At 60.6% G+C, this 22980-nt stretch overlaps 2 protein-coding genes across 3 annotated transcripts; one reads left to right on the forward strand and one right to left on the reverse strand.

Moving 5' to 3' along the window:
- Positions 1-1342: 1342 nt before the first annotated feature.
- NEFH (neurofilament heavy chain) lies at positions 1343-6776 on the forward strand. 2 transcript variants are annotated; one of them, XM_068209169.1, is made up of 5 exons: positions 1343-2165; positions 3334-3533; positions 4248-4372; positions 4690-6043; positions 6086-6776. In XM_068209169.1, exons 1-5 carry the CDS (start codon positions 1373-1375, stop codon positions 6269-6271), a joined length of 2658 nt encoding a protein of 885 aa, XP_068065270.1. In that variant the 5' UTR covers positions 1343-1372; the 3' UTR covers positions 6272-6776. The 2 variants fall into 2 exon arrangements, with proteins under 2 accessions (XP_068065270.1, XP_068065269.1); XM_068209168.1 differs by having other exon boundaries at positions 4690-6776.
- Positions 6777-7655: 879 nt separating this feature from the next.
- Positions 7656-21757, reverse strand: THOC5 (THO complex subunit 5). The gene is made up of 20 exons (XM_068209185.1): positions 21659-21757; positions 21035-21146; positions 20121-20264; positions 19288-19401; positions 17915-18012; positions 17188-17334; positions 15351-15465; positions 14791-14923; positions 13312-13389; positions 13091-13131; positions 11749-11848; positions 11503-11611; positions 10264-10365; positions 10074-10170; positions 9705-9819; positions 8792-8895; positions 8618-8705; positions 8395-8510; positions 8054-8244; positions 7656-7866 (listed from the first exon to the last, which is right to left on the reverse strand). Exons 2-20 carry the CDS (start codon positions 21128-21130, stop codon positions 7803-7805), a joined length of 2052 nt encoding a protein of 683 aa, XP_068065286.1. The 5' UTR covers positions 21131-21146; positions 21659-21757; the 3' UTR covers positions 7656-7802.
- Between the last annotated feature and the right edge of the window lie 1223 nt (positions 21758-22980).

The following is a 22980-nucleotide window of genomic DNA, read 5'->3' on the forward strand; positions in this document are numbered from 1 at the left end:
TTGGGCTCTCCAGGCCTGGCTGCTGATTGGCTGAGCTGTCGGTACCTGACTACATCTTGAGGTCTCTGTGTGTGCTGATTGGCTGGGCAGCAGCTGTGCTGATTGGCTGGGTGGTCTGTGTCTGCTGATTGGCTACTGGCCCATATGGGCTGACTGGCCAAGCTGTCTGTGAGTGCTGATTGGCTGGATGGTACCTGAGTGCTGATTGGCTGGGTGGTACCCAAGTGCTGATTGGCTGGGTGGTACCTGAGTGCTGATTGGCTGGGTGGCCCGTGCATGCTCTGGTCCCAAGGGCAGGTTTTGGGGGTCACACCCCCCCCACCCCATCCCTGTCTCCATTCCCTTCCCCATCCCCATCCCAGCCGGGATGGCAGACATGTCCCTCCCATCCCTGCCTGCCGGGAGCTCCCCAGCATCCCGCAGGGGCGTCCCCTGTCCCCCCAGGGGGCCCTCCCGGCACCCCCCCAGAGCCAGCAGGAGCCCACCTCCCCCAGCCCCGGTCAGTGCCTGACCCCGGGGTGACACCAAGTGAGGGCCCCACCCCAGGGTCGCTGCCCCACCCTTGGAGGAGCTGTCGGTGCCACCCGGGGGTCCCCCCTTTCTCCTTCACACCGGGGTGGGTTCCTGCTCTGTACTGGGTGGTCCCAGCTCCCTCCCCAGGGTCCCACTCTCTATTCGTGGGGACCCCACTCTATTCCCAGGTGGTTCCTCTCTCTGCCCAGGGGGTTCACGGTCACATCAGGAGGTCGCCAATCCCTTTCCATGGGGTCCTCGCCCTGTCCTCGAGGGTCCCACCTCCCTTTCTGAAGGTCCCACCCTCTATTCCTCTTATCCCGCTCTCTGCTCGGAGCGTCCCTTCTCGCTTCAGGGGCTCTCCATTCCCACGGGGTCCTCACTCTGTCCTGGGGTGCCCCTGCTCCTTTCCCGGGGTTCCCATTCTTTATTCCCAGCGGTCCTGCTCCCTGCCCGGGAGATGTGTTCTCCCGTGAGAAGCTCCCTCCCCTCTTCCCAGGGGTCCCACTCTCTATTCCCGGGGGTCCCGCTATCTGCCCCAGGGGACTCCGTGCTCCCTGCGGGAGCTCTCCTCTCACTTCCCGGTGGTCCTGTTTCCTACTCCCGGGATCCCGCTGTGCCCCGGGGTCCCCGTTCTCCCGCCGAGGGACGATCCGCTCCTTTCTGGTGTTGCTCCCGCTCCCCACCTGGGCGTGGCAGCCGGGTCCCCCCGCACCCGCGGGGCTGCGGCGGCGGCGCGGGGCGGTGCCGGTGCCGGTGCCGGTGCCCACCCCCGCTGCCGGTGGCGGGGCGGAGCGGCCGCCCCTAGCGCTATAAAGCGGGCGGCCGCGCCGGTGCCGCAGCGAGGGCGGGGGTCGCCATGAGCCTGATGCTGGAGACGCTGCTGGGCCCCCCGGGGGGGCTCCGCAAGGAGCCGGGCCGCGCTGCCCCGCGCTCCGCCGCCTCCAGCGGCTTCTACTCGTGGCCGGCCCCGGTGGTGGGACGGGCGCGGGGCGCGGGGGGCGGCGGCGGCAGCGCGGCCGCGTCCTCCACCGAGAGCCTGGACTCGCTGAACGGCGAACCGCGGGCGCGCAACGAGAAGGAGCTGCTGCAGGTGCTGAACGACCGCTTCGCCGGCTACATCGAGCGGGTGCGGGCGCTGGAGCAGCAGAACCGGGCGCTGGCGGCCGAGGCGGCGGCGCTGCGGCAGCAGCAGGCGGGGCGCTCGGCCATGGGCGAGCTGTACGCGCGGGAGCTGCGGGACATGCGGGGCACCGTGCTGCGCCTGGGCGCCGAGAAGGGCCAGCTGCGGCTGGAGCGGGCGCGCCTGGCCGAGGACGTGGCGGCGCTGCGGGGAAGGCTGGAGGACGAGGCTCGGCAGCGCTCGGAGCTGGAGGCGGCGGCCCGCGGGCTGGCGCAGCGCTCGGCGCAGGAGGAGCGGGCGCGGGCGCCGCTGGAGGAGCGAGCCCGGGCGCTGCGGGAGGAGGCGGAGCAGCTGCGGAGGCAGCACCGCGCCGAGGTGGGAGCGCTGCTGCGCGGGGCGCGCCCCGAGCTGCCCGCGGAGCCCCCCGCCTCCCTGCGCCCCGGCGTCACCGCCGCGCTCCGCGACCTGCGCGCACAGCTGGAGGGCACGGCGGCCCGCAGCACCCTGCAGGCCGAGGAGTGGTTCCGCGGTGAGTGCGAGGGTGTGGCCGCCAAACGCGCCGGCAGCGTCCCGGTACCTCCCCGGGGACACCCTGGGCTGCCGCGCTCCGGGATGGGGTTGGAGCAAAGGGAGCGAGGGAGGGCCGAGGGATGCGGGGACCCCCCGCTGTCTGTATCGTGTTAGGGTGCCCCCATCCCGGGAGGTGCAGGGACCCCTCCCACCTCTACTGTGCTCCTGGAGGGTGTTGGGATACCGAGCCCCATATATTGTGCTCGGGGAGGGCATTAGTGTCCCCCCACCCCAGCAGTGTGCAGGGACCTCCCGTACACCCAGCACCCTAGGAGGCCTTCAGGGTGACCCCATCCCTGCCGCCAGAGCTCCAGTGCCTGCGGGTGCGCTGCCCGACTCCCCTCTGCCCCGCAGTGAGTTTCGAGGAGGGTTCCAGGATCACTGGCCCGGCACCCCGCAAGTTTTTGGGGTGCCGGGTCCCCCTGACGCTGCGGGGCGTTGTGCTGGCCCCTCTGAGCCGGGGCGAGGCCAGGGGTGTTTGCAGTGCTGGGGGGAGGGAGGCGGTACCGCATCCCTGACGCGGGAAGGGAGGACAGGGAGTGGCTCTTTTTGGGGGGCGCGGGGTGGGGTCGGCACCCCAGGCTGAGCCCCCCGGGCGCGCAGGGCGGGTCCAGCACCGCGGACAGCGGCGGTTCAGCACCGCGGGCAGCGGCAGCGCCGCCCCAGGGGCGCCCGTCCCGCGGGGCGGGGGCAGCCCCGGCAGCCGCAGGATCGGTGCTCCCCATTCCCGTCCCCTCATTCTGTGCCCCGCCTCGTCCCCTGGGGTGTCCACAGGGCGCTGCGGTAAAACCCCCCCCTGCCCCGGGCCAGGGTTGGCGTGTCTGGAATGGGGGCAGCACCATGGGGCAGGGGGCTGTGGCACAGCTGAAGGGGAGGCGGGGGCTGCAGTGAGGATCTGCACTGGCTCAAGTCCAGGATGGCAGAAACACCCCCGAGCTCGTCTTGCCCGTCCTCCTTCACTTTCCGGCAGGGATGGTGCGAGGGGTGGGGAAGGCAGAGCGCTCAGGGAGCTGGGGTGGCTCTGCGGAGGGCAGGGAGGTGTGGCATGGACAGGTTTGAGTTTCCCCAAGGAGGGGAGGCTGCAGCCTCCTTCCCTCCCACCCTGCAGCTTCCCTTTTCCATTGCAGTGAGGCTGGACAAGCTCTCCGAGGTGGCCAAGGTGAACACGGATGCCATGCGCTTGGCCCAGGAGGAGATCTCCGAGTACCGCCGGCAGCTCCAGGCCAAGACCACCGAGCTGGAAGCCCTCAAAGGGACCCAGGAGTCGCTGGAGAGGCAGAGGCAGGACTCAGAGGAGCGCCATCATGCAGATGTCCTGTCCTACCAGGTGCCGTGGTGCAGTGGGCAGCGGCCCAGGCTGGGGAGGGACCATCCAGCTGCTGGGGAGGGGCAGCGCTGGGATTTTGGCTTCAGGGATGTGAAGGAGTTGTCTGGTCTTCCCCAGCCCACAGGGATCAGGAACCCAGAGCCTGAGGTGGTGTCTGGGCTGCTGTGTCCCTCAGCAGCCCTGGAGCTGCCCCATGGCTCTGCCTGGCACTGAGCTGCCTGTGAGGATGGTCACAAACGCCATTGGGTGTGGGCCACATCCTGTCCCCCAGATCTGGGAAGTGAAGGCTGCCTTGGAGGCCTTGGAATGAAGTACTGTCCCCAGGGTGGTGCCCATCAGTCTCCAGCTGGAGTTCAGTTCCCATTGGAACTGAAGCATTCAGTGAACTGAACTTCACCCCTAGAAGCATTCCCGCTGCTTGTCCCTGCTGGAGGGAGTGCTGGGAGCGGGCCAGGGGCTCAGCTGGTGTGCAGCTCCTTGCTCAGGGCATGCAGGGCTCCTGCCAGGCCCCCAAGGCAACTGGACACCCTGGGACCACCCCTGGCTGTGTCCCCTTCCCTGTGTGTCTGCAGGAGGAGGTGGCTGCAGACAACTCCACGAGGACACCATGGTGCTGGAGACCAGGGGACAGTTTAGGGGTGCTCTTGTGTCCCCCTGCTCCTGGGGACTGTGCCATGTGTGTCCCCCCCCCATTATTGCTCTGTCTGCCCACAGGAAACCATCCAGCAGCTTGACAGCGAGCTGAGGAACACCAAGTGGGAGATGGCAGCTCAGCTCCGCGAGTACCAGGATCTGCTCAACGTCAAAATGGCCCTGGACATCGAAATTGCTGCCTACAGGTACAGGGGGAGCAGGGGAAGGTGTGGGGGGGTCTCAGCCAGGTCTGCTCAAGGTCCCTTGTTAACACCTGGGCTCTTTTTGGTGAGCAAATCATCCATCCTCCAAAGCTGTGGTGGGCGATGTCCAGTTGGGTGACCCAGTGGTGTGTGGAGGGAAAGGCAAGAAAACCTGCTCATCCCAGGCCACAGGAGCAGGAGGATCATCCAGGATGGGGCAGGGAGGGAGACGGAGCTGCAGGACATTGCTGGCAGCTCCTGGTCACGGGAGGAGAGGAGAAGCCATCGCTGAGTGCCCTGCCCTGGTCTCTCCCTGGCAGAAAGCTCCTGGAAGGGGAGGAGTATCGGCTCGAGACTGGCATTGGGATGCTCTCCTACCCCGAGGTGGTCCCCAAGCCTCCCAGCATCACCACCAGCATCAAGGTGAAGAGCGAGGAGAAGATCAAGTTGGTGGAAAAATCAGAGAAGGAGACGGTGATTGTGGAGGAGCAGACAGAGGAAATCCAGGTGACCGAGGAGGTCACAGAGGAGGAGGAGGCTGAGAAAGAGGCTGAAGAAGAAAAAGCTGAAGAGAAGGAGGAAGAGGGAGAGGAAGAAGAAGAGGAGAAAGCTGAAGAAGAGGGTGAAGAAAAGGCCAAGTCTCCTGCAAAGGAGGAGGCCAAGTCCCCAGAGAAACCTGAGTCCCCCTCAAAGGAGGAGGCCAAGACCCCAGCAGCCAAGTCCCCTGAAAAGCCCCCATCCCCCTCAAAGGAGGGGGCCAAGACCCCAGTTGTGAAATCCCCAGAAAAACCTGCAACCCCCTCAAAGGAGGAGGCCAAGAGCCCAGCTGTGAAGTCTCCAGAGAAACCCCCAACCCCCTCAAAGGAGGAAGCCAAGACTCCATCTGTCAAATCCCCTGAAAAGCCACCAACGCCCTCTAAGGAGGAGGCCAAGACCCCAACAGTGAAGTCCCCAGAGAAACCCACACCTCCCTCAAAGGAGGAGGCCAAGACCCCAACAGTGAAGTCCCCAGAGAAACCCACACCTCCCTCAAAGGAGGAGGCCAAGACCCCGACTGTCAAGTCCCCAGAGAAACCCTCAGCCCCTTCTAAAGAGGAGGCCAAGAGCCCAGCTGTGAAACCTCCAGAGCCACCTGCAACTCCCTCTAAGGAGGAAGCCAAACCCCCAGCTGTGAAATCCCCAGAGAAGCCCCCAAGCCCCTCTAAGGAGGAGGCCAAGCTCCCAGCTGTGAAGTCTCCAGAGAAAGCCAAATCTCCCATGAAGGAGGAGGCCAAGTCTCCACAGAAGGAAGTGGCCCCAGCCAAGGAGCCAAGCCCTGCTCCGAAGGCCCCCACCAAGGAGGAGCAGCCCAAGGAGGTGAAGGCTCCCTCCAAGCCTGAGGAGGGTAAGAAGGAGGAAGCTCCCAAGAAGGATGTCCCAGCCAAGGCAGAGGAGAAACCCAAGGAGAAGGCAGCTGCTGTGCCAGAACCTCCAGCTCCGCTGGCCAAAGAGACCAAGCCAAGCCCCAAACCTGCCAAAGAGGGAAAAGCTGAGGAGGCTCCAGCAAAACCTCAGCAGGAGGTCAGCAAAGTGGCCACCAAGGAGGCTGAAAAGCCAAAGGCTGAGGAGAAGGTAGAAGAGCCCAAGAAGAAAGTAGAAGAACCCAAGAAGGAGAAGGCAGAGGAACCCAAGAAGGCAGAAGAGCCCAAGAAAGAAAAGGTGGAGGAGCCCAAGAAGGAGAAGGCAGAGGAGCCTAAGAAGGTGGAGGAACCCAAGAAGGAGAAGGCAGAGGACCCCAAGAAAGTGGAGGAACCCAAAGCTAAAGCAAAACCCAAAGATGAGCCTAAAGCCAGTAAGGAACCCCCCAAAGCTGAGGCTCCCTCCAGCAAGGAGGGCACAGCCCCAGAGCCAGGGAAGAAGTGACGGAAGAGTCCCGGGCGCCGAAGGCACCTCTGGGCACAGGAGCTGCTCCGCTCCCTCCGATGGCTGGGCCCAGGGTGGGACCCCAGGGACCACCAGGGCCCCCCAGGCCAGGCTTTCCCTTAGCAATAGGCCCGTGAGAGCCCCTCGGGTGGGCGACTGCTTCCCTCGCAGAACGTGATATTCGCCGAGCGCCACATTTAAACACTTGAATTATAACCCAGGGGAAGAGGGGGGACCCCCAGGGGAACCCCAGCACCCTTCTCCTCTAAGTGCATTTATTTAATGTATGTGCAATGGATGGATGAGTGCAATGCAGAGCTGTAGCTGCTTGGGGGGGGCTGGCGGGGTCCTGCCCTGCCCTGCGGGGTGACAGTCCCTCTGGGCAGAGGTGGGAGAGGCTGGGAGCTGCTGGAATGCTCACAGACACACACGGTGCACCAGGAACCTCAGCCCACTGATCTTTGCTTTCTGTGCAATAACCAAATAAAAAGAGCTTACAGAGACACCCTGGCTCTGCTGGTTTGTCCTGGGGAGAAGACAGGGAAAGAAGCTGGGAATGTGGGGTTGGGATCTGTCACCCAGGGCTGGGGTGGGTGACACGGGGCTTTCCGGAGGGGAAACACACCCCACAGCAGGCACGGAGGAACCTGTGTCCTGAGCATGGAAACAGGGCCAGCCCTGCCATGCTTTCCAAAGGATTTCGGTGTGTTTTTCCCTTCCTTCTTTTTTTAAAGCATGGCTCCCAGGGGACTGGGAGAGCCTGGTTTAACCCAAGGGCTGCAGCACAGCCCGGCACTGCGGCACTGCACTGAGGGCAGGGGCTGGTGGGAGCAGGAGAGGGGCTCTCAGACCTCCTGGGGGAGAAGTCACTCCCAGGGGAGATACAGGAGTGAGAGATACACTCCCAGGGGATGAAGGAGGGACAGTGACCGTTGCAGGGGGATGGAACCCCAGCTCTGCCAGTCTGGGACCCCCACACAGAGCGGTGCAGGGGAGGGGGCACATCCCAACTCCCTGATGCCAACCAGGACAAGCCAGGATGTCCCAACCCTCCTCCTGCTTCTCCCAGGACCCTGCTCTGCTCCCCTACAAGCCCAGGGAGCAGAGAAGCCCCCCAAGATGCAGGGATTGTGCTGAGTGGGATGGCAGCCAGCCGGCAAGGACAGGCTGGGGCTGCAGTGCGGGCTCTGGAAAAGGGGCTATTTTTAGCCACCTCAGTTTTTAGCCATTTCAGCTCCCCAATCCCTGTGGTGGGGAGGGAAGTCAGGAGCCAGGGAGCATCCCTGGAAAGGCTGCCAGAGCCCAGGGCTGGGACACGAGGCTTGCTGCAGCCCTCACAGATCCCTCATCCCAGCCCCTCTGCACAGACAAGGCTACCCACACATTTTTTTCTTTAGCTCAGTTTAATTCCTTTGCTTACAAAACCTTCAAACAAACCCCAAAATATTGCAAAAGGAGCAGAAACGTCAGGATGGGAACACTCCTCCCACAGAGTGAACGAGTCCCATCCCAGAATGAGGCCCAGGGCTGCTCAGCGATGGCTGAAGAACCCCTGGGGATAGTTGAACTTGAAGGGTTTCAAGCGCAGGGGACCCCTGGAAGAGGAGAAGAGGGAGAGGTTGTGACCACAGGGATCAGGAACACCCCATGGCACCCACAGAAAACGCCCAGCTCCGGGGCTACTGCCCAGCTGTGCAGGCCAATCCGTCTAGGACAGGCTTCCAGGAACAGCGATGCCACCAGAGTCCCTGGCAGCAGCCTCAGCCCCCAGCCAACTCCCACCTGACCAGGCGCAGACACATCTTCTCCTGGGGGAATTCCTTGGGCCCTTCCACGCTGGGATCATGGGGCTCTGTCTCCAGGTACACGTCCAGCACCATGCACAGGCGCTGCAGCTGGTTGGTGAGCAGCTGGTAGCCGGGTTTGGGCCCCCACAGCTCCTTGTAGTAGACATTGACTTCGCTCTCCATGGCCTGGAAAACAGGGATGAGGCTGGCACAGGCTTGGATGTCTACTCTGCATTCCCAGGAGTGTCCAGCCACCAGCTCACTCCAACATTCCCTTGTTAGAGACACAGAACTGCTGGGGACACCTCCAAAAATGCAGCCCCCACCCCCCAGTACCCGAATGTTGTCATCGTTGCTGCTGTTGCGCTCTCCCTTCCAGTTCAGGCACAGGCTGAAGATGGGAGGCAGCGTGGAATACCCGGGGTTCAGCACCACGGCCGCCTGCAGCTTGGCTGAGCAGGGAAAAGGCATCACTCACAGGGCCTCCAGCCAGGTGGATTACCCACGAAGCTGCCCTGGGATGAGGATTGGAATTCCCAAAGGAAGGAAAGGTGCCTACCTGTTCCCCTCTCTATCAGGGCCATGTAGTAGAGGTGAGTGTCTTCAGCCAAGCCAGCCTCTATCACATCCTTAGTGTAGGGCAGCTCCTGAGAGGAGAAGGATGGCTCCAGTGCCATGTGGGAGCTGGAAGGGAGCTGGAAGGGAGGGATTCAGCCTCGTGCTCAGCACTTACAGCATAATCCTCAAAGGGAATGGCAGTCCACTTCACCAGGCGTGAGACGATTTTGGTTGGGAAGAGCTGCTGGCACTCGCTGGACACCGGCACAACACCGTGCTCTGAAAGCAAGGACAGGGCCCTGAGCAGGGCAGGGCTGGGGACACTGCTCTGCCACTGTCCTGCAGCGGGGACACTCCCAAAGCGGGACCTGGGCATGATGTTATCCTTCAGCAGCTCCATCAGGTGCCCAGCAGAGGCATGGGCTGTGATCCCACGGGATCCCTGGGCTGCTTGACAGGCACACAACATGCACGGTGTGCAGCTCACCTCCCAACATGTCCCAAATCACCTCCCAGCGCTGGGGTGGCCATTCCCAAAGAGGTGCTGGGCACTGGAAGGGCCAGAGCCTTCCTCTGCCACTGAAAATTGGGCAGTTCCTTCATTCCTACAACTCCCAAGGGCTGAGAGAACAACTGAGAATGCTGAGGGTGGCACTGCCACCCATCAAATGTGACATCAGCCAGCTGAAGTCTCCTCTCCTGTGATTGCTGATGTTTCACTCTCCCTCCCAGTTCAGGCACTGGCTGAAGATGGGCAATAGCTTGGAACAACTGGGATTCAGGACATGGCCACCTGGAGCTTGGCTGAGCAGGGAAGAGATGCTTCCCTGCATGAGGACTCTGCCTCTGCACCCGTCCCCAGGGAAGGGCAGGGAGCCTGACAGGACCCTGCCACTGCACCCCTGTCCCCAGGGAAGGGCGGGGAGCCTGACAGGACCCTGCCACTGCACCCCTGTCCCCAGGGAAGGGCAGGGAGCCTGACAGGACCCTGCCACTGCACCCCTGTCCCCAGGGAAGGGCGGGGAGCCTGACAGGACCCTGCCACTGCACCCCTGTCCCCAGGGAAGGGTGGGGAGCCCAGCACTCACCGAGGGATGCAAACTGCTTGTGCAGGGCCAGGCGGGACTGCAGGCGGCTCCGGAGCAGCTTCACAGTCAGCTCCATGTGGCTGGCACTCAGGGAATTGTCAGCAGCCACTGTGTGCTGTGGGCAGGAGGGATGTCAGGCCAGGAGCCACATCCCCACAGGGACAAGCACCCATCATTTAGTCACTAAAAGGGCTTGGACTATCATGTGTGTGACATGAAATATGTCAGCGTGGCCCCACACACAGATCCAGCCCAGCAAAGCCTGTCCCAGCCATGGTTTAGGAGCAGCTGGTGCCAGCAGGGGGACAAGATGGGACCCCAAAGCTCAGCCCAATGTTGTGGGGGAGAGGGGAGGGGTTTGTGCCATGCCTGAGGCTGATCCTTGGGGAAATGCAGGCCACCCAGCTTCTGCACCCACACATAGGGGTGTCCCAGCTCTGTCACGTAGTCACTCAGGGTCAGGATGCTGTGGGGACAATGAGGAAGGGTCACATCAAGCCAGGGAGGATTTGCTGTGCAGGAGCAAGGAACTAATGGCAATGGGCTGGGTGACACTCACCCCACTTTATCGAACTGGAACTGGTTGGCCGGGTTGGGCGTTTTCCTCCCGTGATCCCCTGGATAGAGGCAGTTGAGGAGGGAGTCTGGGGAGAGCAGGTCCCTGGCAGAAAGTGGAGAGAGGTCAGTCAGCAGCAGTCTGGGCTCTTCATCCCTCCATGAACAGGCTCCAAGCCCAGAGAAGGGGATTATGAGCTTCATGAGTTCAAGACCAGAATGACTTTCCCCTAATTCCACTCCAAAGGGAGAGCTGTCTCCTCCCTGCCTGGAGCAGGATGGAAATCACAGGGCACCAGGTCCTGCTCTTCCAGGAAGCTGCTCCCTCTAGTGCCATAAAATTCCTCAAGTCTGACTGTACTCACAGGACCAACCAGGCACAATGGGCTGTAGGATTTGGGGTCTGGCTCAAGGCACAGCCTCCTGGATTGGGGTAACACAGCCAAAGGCAGCAGGAGGGAGGGAATGCCCAGCACAGGATCTCCAGCTGCTGTCACAGAGGGTTTGGGGTGTCTGCAGCAAGAGAACCTCAGTAGGATGAGGAGGCTGCATATGGGACAGGCTGGGAGGCAGCACTTGCTCCTAGGCAAGCCCAGACCAGCTTCTTCCACCTCCCTCTTCCTCAGGCACCTCCTGTCCCAGGGAGAGGCACCAGAGAGCTGGGAGCTGCTGGGAGCTCCCTGGGCAGGCTCCCAAAGCTGCCACTTCAGCTTCTCCTCACACCAGTCAGGCTCCAGCAGGCTCTGGGGAGCACAGGCAGAGGCAGCTGCATCTCTGGAGCTCAGGACAAGGTGACCTCAGAACAGTCAGGTGAGGGAGCTGCCAGGCTCTGCCTGTGGGAGGGAGGCTGAATGTGTCAGCAGGAGAGACTTTTCCTCAGTTCCTGACAGCTCTGGCACTGCTGAGAGGCTCCCAAACTCCCTGACTCTGGCTTCTCATGGCAGAGGAGAGGGGGAGGGCTGTGCAGGGCTCCCGGACCCACAGGGGCAGAGGGATCCCTGCCTGATGAGCTCTGGGTTGTGTAGGGTTCCTGGATCCCATGGAATCCCTGCCTAATGAGCTCTGGGCTGTGCAGGACTCCCAAATCCCATGGAGTCACTGCCCAATGAGCTCCAGGTTCTACAGGGCTCCTGCCTCCCATGGAGTCACTGCCCAGTGGTCTCCAGGCTTGGCAGGGCTCCCAAACCCCATGAAGTCACTGCTTGATGATCTCCAGGCTTGTTGCCCACAGGGCTCTCCTTACCCAGCACTGATGGCTGTGGTCATCTCCATGGCAGTGGTCACCTTGGCTTTCACTGTCATGACGTTGAGGTTCATCAGGTAGTGGAAGGTCAGGTGAAGCACGTTCTCATCTGCCCACACAGAAGGGGTGACATTGGTGCCTGCCCCAGCTCAGAGAAACCCCTCCACACTTCCAGCTCCCACCAAGGTCCCCAGGGTGCTGCTGGGGTCAGTCCCTGAGCTGCTGTCCCACCTCAGAGCTCCTCACCTTTGCACTTCAGGTCCAGGGTGACTGACAAGGGGTGTCTCTTCAGCATCTCCTTGCGTTTGTCATCCAGCTGCACGCCCAGAGTGGGCCTGCGCCGCTTCTGGCGGGGCAAAACAGCTGTCAGTGCCTTCTCCTGCTCCTCACCAACCCAAGGACCTTCCCAGCCCACAGATCTTTCCCTCCAGTCCAGTTCCACAATCCCCCAGCACCATGGCCACAGCTGTCCTGGGGAGGCAGAGGAGCAGGAAACCCTCACTCAGCTCCAGCTGACAGCTCCTGCCATTCCTTCAGCTCCAGGGAAAGTCTCCATTCTTGGGACACAAAGCCAAGGACCTGCTGGCCCAAAAGCCTTTCCACTGCAAGAGGCAGAACTAGAATCACTGAATCCTTTAGGATGGAAAAGCCCTCTGAGAGCCTCAAGTCCAACTACCCCTGTAGTACCACCAGGGCCACCACTGACCCCTGTCCCCATGTGCCACAACCACACAGCTGTTCAATTCCTCCAGGGACAGGGACTCCCCCACTGCCCTGGGCAGCCGTGCCAGGGCTGGACAGCCCTTTCTGTGAAGGAATTTACCCAATATCCTCCTCTGACAAACTCTTCTTTCCTTTCATCCTGTCCCTGTTCCCTGGGAGCACAGCCCGACCCCCCCGGCTGTCCCCTCCTGTCAGGAGTTGTGCAGAGCCACAAGGTCCCCCCTGAGGCTCCTTTTCTCCAGGCTGAGCCCCTTTCCAGCTCCCTCAGCCTCTCCTGGGGCTCCAGCCCCTTCCCAGCTCCCTTCCCTTCTGTGGACACATGAGGCCCCTTCCTTTACCCTTCCCCACAGAACAGCCCCATACACCTGGCTCTGCTGCTGGGGGCTGGGAGCAGAGGCCCAGAGCCCCTTCAGGCTTTGCTGCTGGGAGCAACCAGCACCTCCAGCCTCTCCTCAGCATCCAGCTGGAATTATCTGTAGGAGAAACACTTCCTCCAAGGAGTGCTGAACAAGCCTTGGTGCAGAGAATGATTTTGGCACGGGGTGGACACAGATCCCTCCCTGTTGGACGCAGCTCCCTGCCCTCAGGCTATTTATACAAAGTGGAGCAGCTCCAGCTGGAGAGCTGCAGGGATGGGACACGAGAGGAGCAGCTCTGTACCCTGGCTGCTGCTGCATTTGGGACACCAACTGGAAATGGCAGCTCCTTCTTCCGAAGAAAGGTCAGGATTTGACATCACTGCACTTCCACACACACTCCCAGCGTGCAGGGGCAGTTCCCAGCCCCAGCCAGCCCCAGCTCTCCCAGCAGCTCCCCTGATGCAGTGCTGGGGGAGGACTCAGAAGGGGACAGCGCTGTCCCTTACCGTGGTTTGCTCCTCCTCTGCGTCGGAATCGCTCTCATCATCTGTGCAGAGAGAGGGCTGTCAGCAGGGACCACCCAGGGCTCAGCTCTCCCACCAACAGCAGGACTTCCAGGGCTTTTTCCAAGCCCATGGCTCCCCTGACACCCCTTTCCCAACAAAAGCAGGGTCCCAGGAGCTGCAGACGCACTGGAACAAGTCCCCAGGACAACACCACAACTCACCCTGCGAGTCCTCAGGGGGCTTATAAAGGGCCTTGGCTTCCTCCACGCTCCCTTCAATGGCCACCACCAACTTCTTATCTGCAGAGGAGACAGGAAAACTGAGTTAGGAATGCCACTCCTGCTGCAAAGGCAGTGGGCAGAGCAGCCCTGCCCGTAAAGCTCCTGCTTCCTGGTGAAGGAAGCTCCAGCAAAAGGCCAGTGGGAAGAGAGGTTGTCTGGAAGGTTCTGTGAGGCCACCACTGGACTGGATCTCCTGGGAAGGATGAGTTCAGAGAAAGGAAATTGCTGGGTTTTGAGGAACTCTCCCTGGAAACCATAAGGGCCAAATCTTTATTAAGAGCCAAGAGAGGCTGGGGTCTGGCTGGGACAAACAGGGACCGAGGAGTGGAGTCACCATGGCTGCAGATGCAGCAGAGACCTGGTGTGGCCAAGCACCACCGTGTCCTTCCATGCTCCTCTGGCACTGAGAGGAACAGGTGACACCACAGCCCTCACCACACAGGAGGTGTGCACAGGCCAGTGGGATTCCTGACCTCTTCCAGGAAATCCCTCCCAACTCAGGAAGGCTCCAGAAATCTCCTCAAAATTCAAAGCTTCCTGAGGGGATGAAGGTTTCCAGGTGAGCTGTGGGAATGGGCTCTAAAAGGACTGGGGTTCCCACCACCCCCAGGTGGCACAAGGCAGGGAGTGACAGCTGCCTCATATTAAACAGCTCCAGAGCTGCATCCAGGAATCCTTTCCCAAGCCCTGTAAGAATTTTCTCCCTTTTCTCCCCAACAAGTCAGACCTGTGCCTGGCCACGGCCAATCTCTTCAGCTCCTTCCTGATCCCACAGGTAAAAACCTCCCTGCAGAATTCTCCCTTTCAGGGAATGAGACAAGCTCCAGAATTGGAGTCAATGTCTCACCCTGACCACTTCCCTGTAAACACTCCTGGTAATTTCCTTATTAAATTTCTTACAGGAATTTCTTAAGTATTAATAATCCTGTATTAATAATCCTGTATTATAATCCTGACCTCTTCCAGGAAATCCCTCCCAACTCAGGGAGGCTCCAGAAATCTCCTCAAAATTCAAAGCTTCCTGAGGGGATGAAGGTTTCCAGGTGAGCTGTGGGAATGGCCTCTAAAAGGCCTGGGGTTCCCACCACCCCCAGGTGGCACAAGGCAGGGAGTGACAGCTCTGGGGATGCTGTGACAGCACTGAGCCAGCTCACAGGCTGCAAGGACATCCCTGCTGACCTTGGGAAGGGGGGAAGGGGTGGGAAGGGAGCTTCCCAAGCACTTCTTCCAGCGAGGCAGCTGAGCAAACAAGGTTTCAAATGCTGCTGCCTCACCGTGCCGTGGGGCCACCCTGCTGCTCTGCGCTCAGCAGAATCTGACAGCAGAGCAGACAGCAGGGCAAGACCCCCAAAAAGCGGTGATTCCTGCAGGCAGGAGTGAAATCTGGCCCGTGGGGGGCATTGTGCCCTCAGTGCTCACCACAGGCCTGTCCGTAGGCACTGGCTTGGACGAAGAGGACGTAGAGAGGCGGCGGGAGGTGCCGGGCGGTCTCGTACTGCTTGTGAGCCTGGTCGAAGGGCATGAACAGGTACTCCTGCACAGGCAGGGAGGCCTGGGGAATGACAGGGAGAGCCTTCATCACTGGGAAGGGAACAGCTCATCCTCCTCACCCTGAGAGAGCAGGAGATGAAGCCAGCACAGGTGGTGCAGGGTTAAACATGGAGAGCCCCAGGAAAGGGCTGGCAGCTGTCTCTGCCGGGAAAGTTTTGGATCTGGAAATAACCCAGTTCCTTCTCCTGTTCTTCCCTCCCAAGGCAGTCACAAGGGGCTGGAACTGTGTGGGGCTCTCCAGGGAAAGGCCCATTTAGCAGCTCCTGCAGCTGCAGTTCTGCAGGAATTGCTGCATAAATAAAAAAGGAGACTCCGGAGGGGTCTCTGATCTGCCCCTTGCCCACCCCGAGTGGGAACGAAACATCTCCAAACCCAAACCAGCCCAGGAGCTGCCCCTCGGAGTGTGACCTTCTGCAGGGCTCAGGTACCTGCATGATGCTGTTGAGTCGAGGCTGGAGGCTGCTCAGATATTCCTTCTTCACCTCAATCTCCTTCAGGATCTTCTCCTTGCTGGTCAGGCACTCCTTGTATTTCTCTGCCAGCCTAGGGGTGGGAATTCTGTCACTGCCACACACCACAGCTCTAAACCTGCTGGGATCCACCTGGATGATGAGCCCCAGCATTCCTGCCCTGACATATGGAACCAGGAAACGTCAGACATGGGGCAAACACAGAGCTCCTAATGCCAAGGGCAAGTGGAGGCAGGAAGGAACTGATTGGAGATGGAAAACAGACAAGGAAAAGGGAAAGCTCAGCCTTGTGCTGTGCTCCACAAAGGGGCAGCAACTGGATCTTCCCTCAGGAGTTCTGCTCCCACACCAGGTTCTGCTGCCAGCAGCCACAACCTCTCCAAGCTCCCTAAGAGGCTTTGTCACTTCATATCCCCAGAGCCACTTCTTGTCACATAGTCAAGGCTCAACAAAGAAAACCCAGGAAAATGCAAGCCCACCACGATGCTCCAAGCCCTGGATACACTTGTGTTTAGGGAGAACGCACCAAATCCCCTTACTGCTGCTGACTGCAAGCCCTCTTCCAGCAGGAACAGGGAATTGGGTATGGAAGTGACCTGCCCGGGACAGGGGCTCTCCAAAGGGGAACAGACCTGACCTTGCAGATCTTGGATTTCTTTCCAAACAAAAATGTATTTGTGGGGGTCAATGCATATCCCAACAGGCTCCTACACAAGCTCCAGTGTTCACACCTTCCCAAAACAGAGCTACTGAAATCCCTGCACACCACTCCAGAGGCACCTCACACAAGGTGGAGAAGAATCCAAAGCCAATCCAATGGGGTTGCACAGCTGAAAATACCAACATAAATTATGGATGGATGTTGACAACCCCAACAACATCAGAAAATGCCCAGAGCACCACTGGCATCTGCTTGGGAGCAGCTGAACAAGCCATAAGCCACCTCAGCAGTGGTGGGAGATGGACAGGGGCATTCCTTAGACACCACAGAGTGAGGACTGGGAATTCCAAGGCTTCTCAGCAATTTAACACTCAGCTGAGGGTCTCCATGAGGTCTGCAATATCATTTTTACACACACCCTTCACAGGTCTGCAGGCTGAACACTCCTCTACTTGTGCCACAGGCAGAGCCAGCTGGAGGATCCTGGCTGTGCCTTTCACCAGGCAAAAGCAACCAGGTTTTAGGGAAAGGATCCGGGAAAAGGGAAGCATGAAGGGTTGGAGGCTGCTCTCATCTGCTCTGCTGAGCTGCCCTCAGGCTGCACCCACCAGCATGTTCCAACTGATCTTTCCAGAAGGTGTTCCTGGACACTGCCTGACTGTTATCCAAACAGAGAAATGCTGTGTCATGTTTGCTTTTCCCAGGGGGCAAGAGTCAGGGAGCAGCTGAGCCCTGGGACAGTGGTGACGCCAGCAGCAGGACACGGGGCTGTCCCAGCCCGGTGTGGTTGGCAGCTCCACACCATGGCATGGAATGGCAGCAGCTCCAGCCAGGATGGGCTCCCTTTGCTCCTTGGATCATCAGGCAGTGCCAGAGAACTCCCTGACCTATGGAACGAGGATCCCAGCGAGCCCAGCTCTGCACAGAGGGAATCTCCCAGCCGCACAATAAATGCCTGCTCCACACTGATCCAAGAGCGTGTGAAAAACTCCATCCCTACATTTGCTCTCCCAGCAGCTCTGGGTGTCTGCCCAGATCCTTGGAGCTGGGACATGGAGTGGGGACACCCTGAACTCCAGGTGTCTGCCCAGGTCCCTGGAGCAGGGGCATGGAATGGGAACACCACTGACCCACCTCTTGCGCTGCTCCAGCTCCCAGTCCAGGCGGGCCAGGGTCTGCTGGTGGGGCTCAGTCAGGGTGATGGCAGGGCGGCTGATTTCAGGGGGAGCCTCTTTGTAGAACTCCTCCAGGCTCACCAGCTCGATCTCCTCATGTTTGGATCTGCCAGAACACATGGATCAGACCAGGGAAAACTGGGAAGTGCTCAATGTGTCCCACAGGAGACTGTCCCACTGGTGCTTCCAGCCCTGCTACCGAGCCACCACCATCAGTGAGCTGAACTTGTTTTGACCTCCACTGCCAGGGCCTAAAGGGGCTCCAGGAGAGCTGGAGAGGGACTGGGGACAAGGGATGGAGGGACAGGACACAGGGAATGGCTTCCCCCTGCCAGAGGGCAGGGATGGATGGGATATTGGGAAGGAATTGTTCCCTGTGAGGGTGGGCAGGCCCTGGCACAGGGTGCCCAGAGCAGCTGTGGCTGCCCCTGGATCCCTGGCAGTGCCCAAGGCCAGGCTGGATGGGGCTGGGAGCAGCCTGGGACAGTGGAAGGTGTCCCTGCACATGGCAGGGGTGGCACTGGATGGGCTTTAATGTCCCTGCCCATCCAAACCAATCCATGATCACAGACACCTGGATCACCTGCTCTGCTCCCACAGTGAATGTGGGAAGAGTTCCCATGGGTGGGAATCACCCATCCATCCCAGACACACCACTGATCCCTCTGCTCCCTGGGCACGCTCACTTGAATTCCAGGCACTTGGTGATCTCTTTCTGCAGGTGCATCACCTCGTAGAGCAGGTTCTGGAGCTGCAGGTGATAGGCATCGACCTTCTGCTTTGCCTGAAACACGGACACAGCCAGAACAGGGATGGAGCAGGAAAAACACTCACCGAGAGAGTCACCACAACCCCACTACAGCAGCTTGGGACAGCAGGTTTTAGAGTATGCAACCATTTTGGAGGAGAAGAATGATGTTTTAAGGGCTGGAGGAGCAAAAGATTGTGACAGGAAACTGATCCTGCTCCTTCCTGCACGTTTCAAAGCCAAGGCACAGGACAGGGCTCATTTGCTGGGGCACACAGAATCCCTTCTCTGAGAACTCTGGATATGGAGCTTCCAGGCCAATCATCCACCCATTGATACACCTTGAAACAGAGTTTCTGACCTCCTACTACACTTCAGACAAAAGCAGATACTGCTCCTTCATTATTCATCTAATTACAGCTGCCCTGCACCCAGCAGGAGTTTATCAGGATCTGAGCCTGTCTCAGGTTGAAAGCTGTGCCTGGGGGTGTGTGTTCTCTCCCCATCTGTCAGAGCTGGGGCAGTTCTCTGCTGTTCATGGGGCAGTTTTTTCTTTATCTCCTCCACAGCCAATCCTCCCTCCAGGAGATCTCTTCTGTTCATGGCCAGTGAGTGTCCCTGCATGGCTGAGAAAATTCCATCATCCCATGGGGAGAGGCTCCGCCCAGGGGAGGAGCCAAGCATTCCTACCTGGATACAATCTGACTTTGGCAACACCACAGCAGCCTTTGCCCACTGCATTCCCAGAGGAGCAGCTTTCTTCCCCACTGCATTCCCAGAGGAAGCCCAGGCCCATCTCCAGCAGCCCTGGAGCTTCAGAGGAAAACCCCACCCTTGTGCAGGATCCCTGCTCCAGCAGAAGCACAGCTGGCACTGCAGGAGGGCTGAGCCACCATGGGATGGGACTGCTGCCACCACCCTGACCCACAGGGGGTCAGGGCATATTCTCAATCTGCCACTGGTTTGTTTTCTTTGTTTGTACTATTGCATTTGCATTTTTAGTTTTCCTAGTAAAAAACTGTTATTCCTATTCTCGTACCTTTGCCTGAGAGCCCCTTAAATTCAAAATTATAGTAATTCAGAGGGAGGGGGTTTACAATTTCCATTTCAAGGGAGGCTCCTGCCTCCCTTAACAGACACCTGTCTGTTCAAACCCAGACAGAGCCTCCCAACAAACCCTCAACTCAAACCCCACGACCTGGCCGAGGTGTAACCCCTCACACCACGCACACAAAACAGGCAGGACCTGCCCCATCTCTGACCCCCCTAAATCCCAAGCTGCATTCCTCCCTCCCAGCCCCTCCTGGGTACCTCGTGGGTCTGGTCCCTGCCCTTCTTCAGCCGGATGTGGGCCAGGCGGTTCAGCTTCTTCAGGGTCATGAAGTGGACACAGCTCTGGACGCGCCGCTCGTCGATCTCCGAGGCCTGAGGGGCAGGAGAGGGGGGTTGGAAGCAGAAGAAATGGCTGGCACCATCTCTGCAGGGAATTCCAGCCACAAAAGGGGCTCCACGCTGTGCTATGGAGCCACATTTATGTCACTGGGATTCTGAGGGAGCCTCCTGCTGCCAGATCCCAGGGCTCTGCTGGGAATAACTGGGAGGGGGTCCAGGCTCCTTAGAGAATCACTCCAGCCATTTTCCTCGGCAGTAGGAACAGAGCTGGCTCAGCCTGAAGCACCTGACGTGTCCCAGGAGCCTGGGACAAGGCAGGCTATTCTAATTCCAGAGCTCAATTCCTGCCCCAGCAGCCTGGCAAAGGGAGACTGCTCCATTTCCAGAGCTCAACTCCTGCCCCAGCAGCCTGGCAAAGGGAGGCTGCTCCATTTCCAGAGCTCAACTCCTGCCCCAGCAGCCTGGCAAAGGGAGGCTGCTCCATTTCCAGAGCTCAACTCCTGCCCCAGCAGCCTGGCAAAGGGAGGCTGCTCCATTTCCAGAGCTCAACTCCTGCCCCAGCAGCCTGGCAAAGGGAGACTGCTCCATTTCCAGAGCTCAACTCCTGCCCCAGCAGCCTGGCAAAGGGAGGCTGCTCCATTTCCCTGACTCTGCCCAGGAGACATCACAGCTCCTGCTGCCTTTCCTATGGGATTAATGGGGAAACACCAAATGACAGACATGTTACACCCCACGTGGAGGCCTCTCCTCACATTTTCCTTGATGCCCCGGCTCTTCAGCTCCTGGATCTCTGCCATGAGCCTCTGGAGCTCCTGGCAGGTCTCCCTGTAGAGCTCGTAGTCCTTGATGGGGTCACGCAGATCCACCTCGCTCTCCTCGCTGTAGTACCTGACATCCTGCCAAGGCAAGAACACCTCCCGTGGCTCATCCCTCCCTCTGGAAAGGGCTCTGTGGTGCAAGCTGCCATTTCTGCCTCTGCCCATGAGTCCCGTGGCTTTACTCAGGGAAAAGACTCAGTTCCAACAATCCCAAACCCACCAGTCACTAAAACACCTGGCAAGTTCAGGCTGTCTTTTATTGTTACAGATTTGAATTAACACCCTTGGGGTGTCTGTGCAGGGCCAGGCGCTGGACTGGAGGATCCCTGTGGATCCCTTCCAACTCAGGATATTCCATGATCTACATGACACAGAGGACAAACCAGAAAAGTGATTCCTCCTCCTCCTCCTCCACCCCGCTCCCCACTCTGGCTGATCCTACACTATCCTGCTGCTCACGGGAGGGTTTGAAGGCACCATGCAAATCCCTGAGGGATCTTCCAGCTTTGTGCTCACTCTCCAGAGGAGTGTTTGTGTCTCCTGAAAGAGATGGAAGCAGGTTTAGGAATTCACAGCAGGAGTTTAGGAGGCATTGGAAGCTGGGGGAACTGGATCTCACAATTCGCAGAATTCCAGAATGGTTTGGGTGGGAAGGGAGGACTTTAAAGCCCATCCAGTCCCGTGGGCAGGGACACCTTCCACTATCCCAGTCTTCTCCAAGCCCGGTCCAACCTGGCTTCGGACACAGCCAGGAAGGGGCAGCCACAGCTGCTCTGGGCACTGTTTTCCAGCAGGGAAAGCCAGGCCAGCACAGAGGGGTGCGGGCGGGTCCCTGGGCAGGTCTGTACCTGGTCCGTGTCGCCCTTGCCCCTCTTGCCCTCGGCTGGGACCCCGTCCGTGCGGATCACCTTGGGCTTCCTCTTCTTGCTGGACTCGGAGGACATGGTGCTGCCGGCAGGGCTGGGGAGGGGGCACAGGGCGAGTCCGTGGGGGCCAAACCTGCCTGGACCGGGACTCTCCCGGGCTCCCCCCGCCAGCCCCGCCGGGGCTCTGCAGTGTCCCCTGTGCCTCCCTCCATCCGTCACCTCCCAGCCCTTCGCAGGCCCCGGGACCAGCACGGCGGGCCGGGGTCTCTGCTCCACCGCAGCCCCCCCGGAGCTGCCTTGGGACCCCGGGCCCGAGCGCTCAACCCCTCCCTGAGCCCCCAGACTGCAGCACACCGGACCGCGCCTTCTGCCTCACCAGAGCCTCCAGACCCCGCACAGACCCGGGCCCCTTCGCTCCTCCGGAGCACCGCAGACCCCCGCACATCCATCCCGGGCCGTCCGTTCCTCCAAGCCCCCCAGACCCGGGACCCTCCGTCTCTCCAGAGCCCCCAGAGCCCAGCGCACCAGGCCCAGAACCCTTCACTCCTTCAGAGCCGCCCCAGCCCCTCACGCCGGGGACTCTCCGCCCTCCAGAGCCCAGCACACCGGGCCCAAGGCCTCAGAGCTCCGCCAGCACGGGGCCTTCGCCCCTCCAGATCAGGACCCTCCACTTCCACTGAGCCCCTAGCACACCGAGCCACAGACCTTCCGCCCCTCCGGAGCCTCCCCAGCCCAAGGAGCCGGAGCCGGGGCCGTTCCCTCCATCCCCTCCCGGGGCCCCCGGTTCACCCCCGGCACTCACCACGGCCTCGCCTCCGCGCCTCCCGGAAGTGACGTCACGGGGCGACAGAGCGCGGCGCGGAGCGGCGGCGAGAGGCGGCCGCTGCTGCCGGCGCCCCCTAGCGGCCCTGGCGTCCCGGAGGACCCGCAGCGCGCGCCGGGGGCGTGGCTTCGGCGGGTGGGCGTGGCTTGATCAAGGGGCGTGGTCACCATGTGAGACCCCCACACTGGGGGCACTGGTGGGACTGGGGGGTTCCTGGTGCAGAAGGGCACCCACAGGAATGGGGGGTGCTTGGACAGGGGTCCCAGAAGCACTGATGGGTGTCCATGGGCTTGGGACGGGGTCCCCAGTGGCACCGGGGGTACCCATTGGTTGGGGGGGCCGTGGGATGGGGTCCGTGATGGCACTGGGGGTACCCATTGGTTGGGGGGGTGTGGGATGGGGTCCCTGATGGCACTGGGGGTACCCATTGGTTGGGGGGGCCGTGGGATGGGGTCCGTGATGGCACTGGGGGTACCCATTGGTTGGGGGGGGCCGTGGAATGGGATCCCTGATGGCACTGGGGGTACCCATTGGTTGGGGGGGTGTAGGATGGGGTCCCTGATGGCACTGGGGGTACCCATTGGTTGGGGGGGGCATGGGATGGGGTCCCTGATGGCACTGGGGGTAGCCATTGGTTGGGGGGGCCGTGGGATGGGGTCCCTGATGGCACCGGGGGTACCCATTGGTTGGGAGGGGGTGTGGGATGGGGTCCCTGTTGGCACTGGGGGTACCCATTGGTTGGGGGGGGCCGTGGGATGGGGTCCCTGTTGGCACTGGGGGTACCCATTGGTTGGGGGGGTGTGGGATGGGGTCCCTGATGGCACTGGGGGTACCCATTGGTTGGGAGGGGGTGTGGGATGGGGTCCCTGATGGCACTGGGGGTAGCCATTGGTTGGGGGGGGTGTGGGATGGGGTCCCTGTTGGCACTGGGGGTAGCCATTGGTTGGGGGGGGGCCGTGGGATGGGGTCCCTGATGGCACTGGGGGTACCCATTGGTTGGGGGGGGTGTGGGATGGGGTCCCTGATGGCACTGGGGGTAGCCATGGGCTTGGGATGGGATCCCCAATGGGGTGGGGGGCACACAGGGGCTTGGGAGGGGCACAGG

Source organism: Anomalospiza imberbis, chromosome 18 (genome assembly GCF_031753505.1).
Source record: "Anomalospiza imberbis isolate Cuckoo-Finch-1a 21T00152 chromosome 18, ASM3175350v1, whole genome shotgun sequence".
Classification (NCBI taxonomy): domain Eukaryota; kingdom Metazoa; phylum Chordata; class Aves; order Passeriformes; family Viduidae; genus Anomalospiza; species Anomalospiza imberbis.

Bases quoted from the DNA above. Each gene is read 5' to 3' on its own strand.
- NEFH (XM_068209168.1), top strand. From the start codon at position 1,373: ATGAGCCTGATGCTGGAGACGCTGCTGGGCCCCCCGGGGGGGCTCCGC. The intron at 2,166-3,333 runs GTGAGTGCGAGG...TTTCCATTGCAG, and splicing joins GGCCGAGGAGTGGTTCCGCG to TGAGGCTGGACAAGCTCTCC. The intron at 3,534-4,247 runs GTGCCGTGGTGC...GTCTGCCCACAG, and splicing joins CAGATGTCCTGTCCTACCAG to GAAACCATCCAGCAGCTTGA.
- THOC5 (XM_068209185.1), bottom strand. From the start codon at position 21,130: ATGTCCTCCGAGTCCAGCAAGAAGAGGAAGCCCAAGGTGATCCGCACG. The intron at 18,013-19,287 runs GTACCCAGGAGG...TCCGTGTTTCAG, and splicing joins GCAGGGACCAGACCCACGAG to GCAAAGCAGAAGGTCGATGC. The intron at 8,896-9,704 runs GTGAGTGCTGGG...CCTTGCTTTCAG, and splicing joins CAAGCAGTTTGCATCCCTCG to AGCACGGTGTTGTGCCGGTG.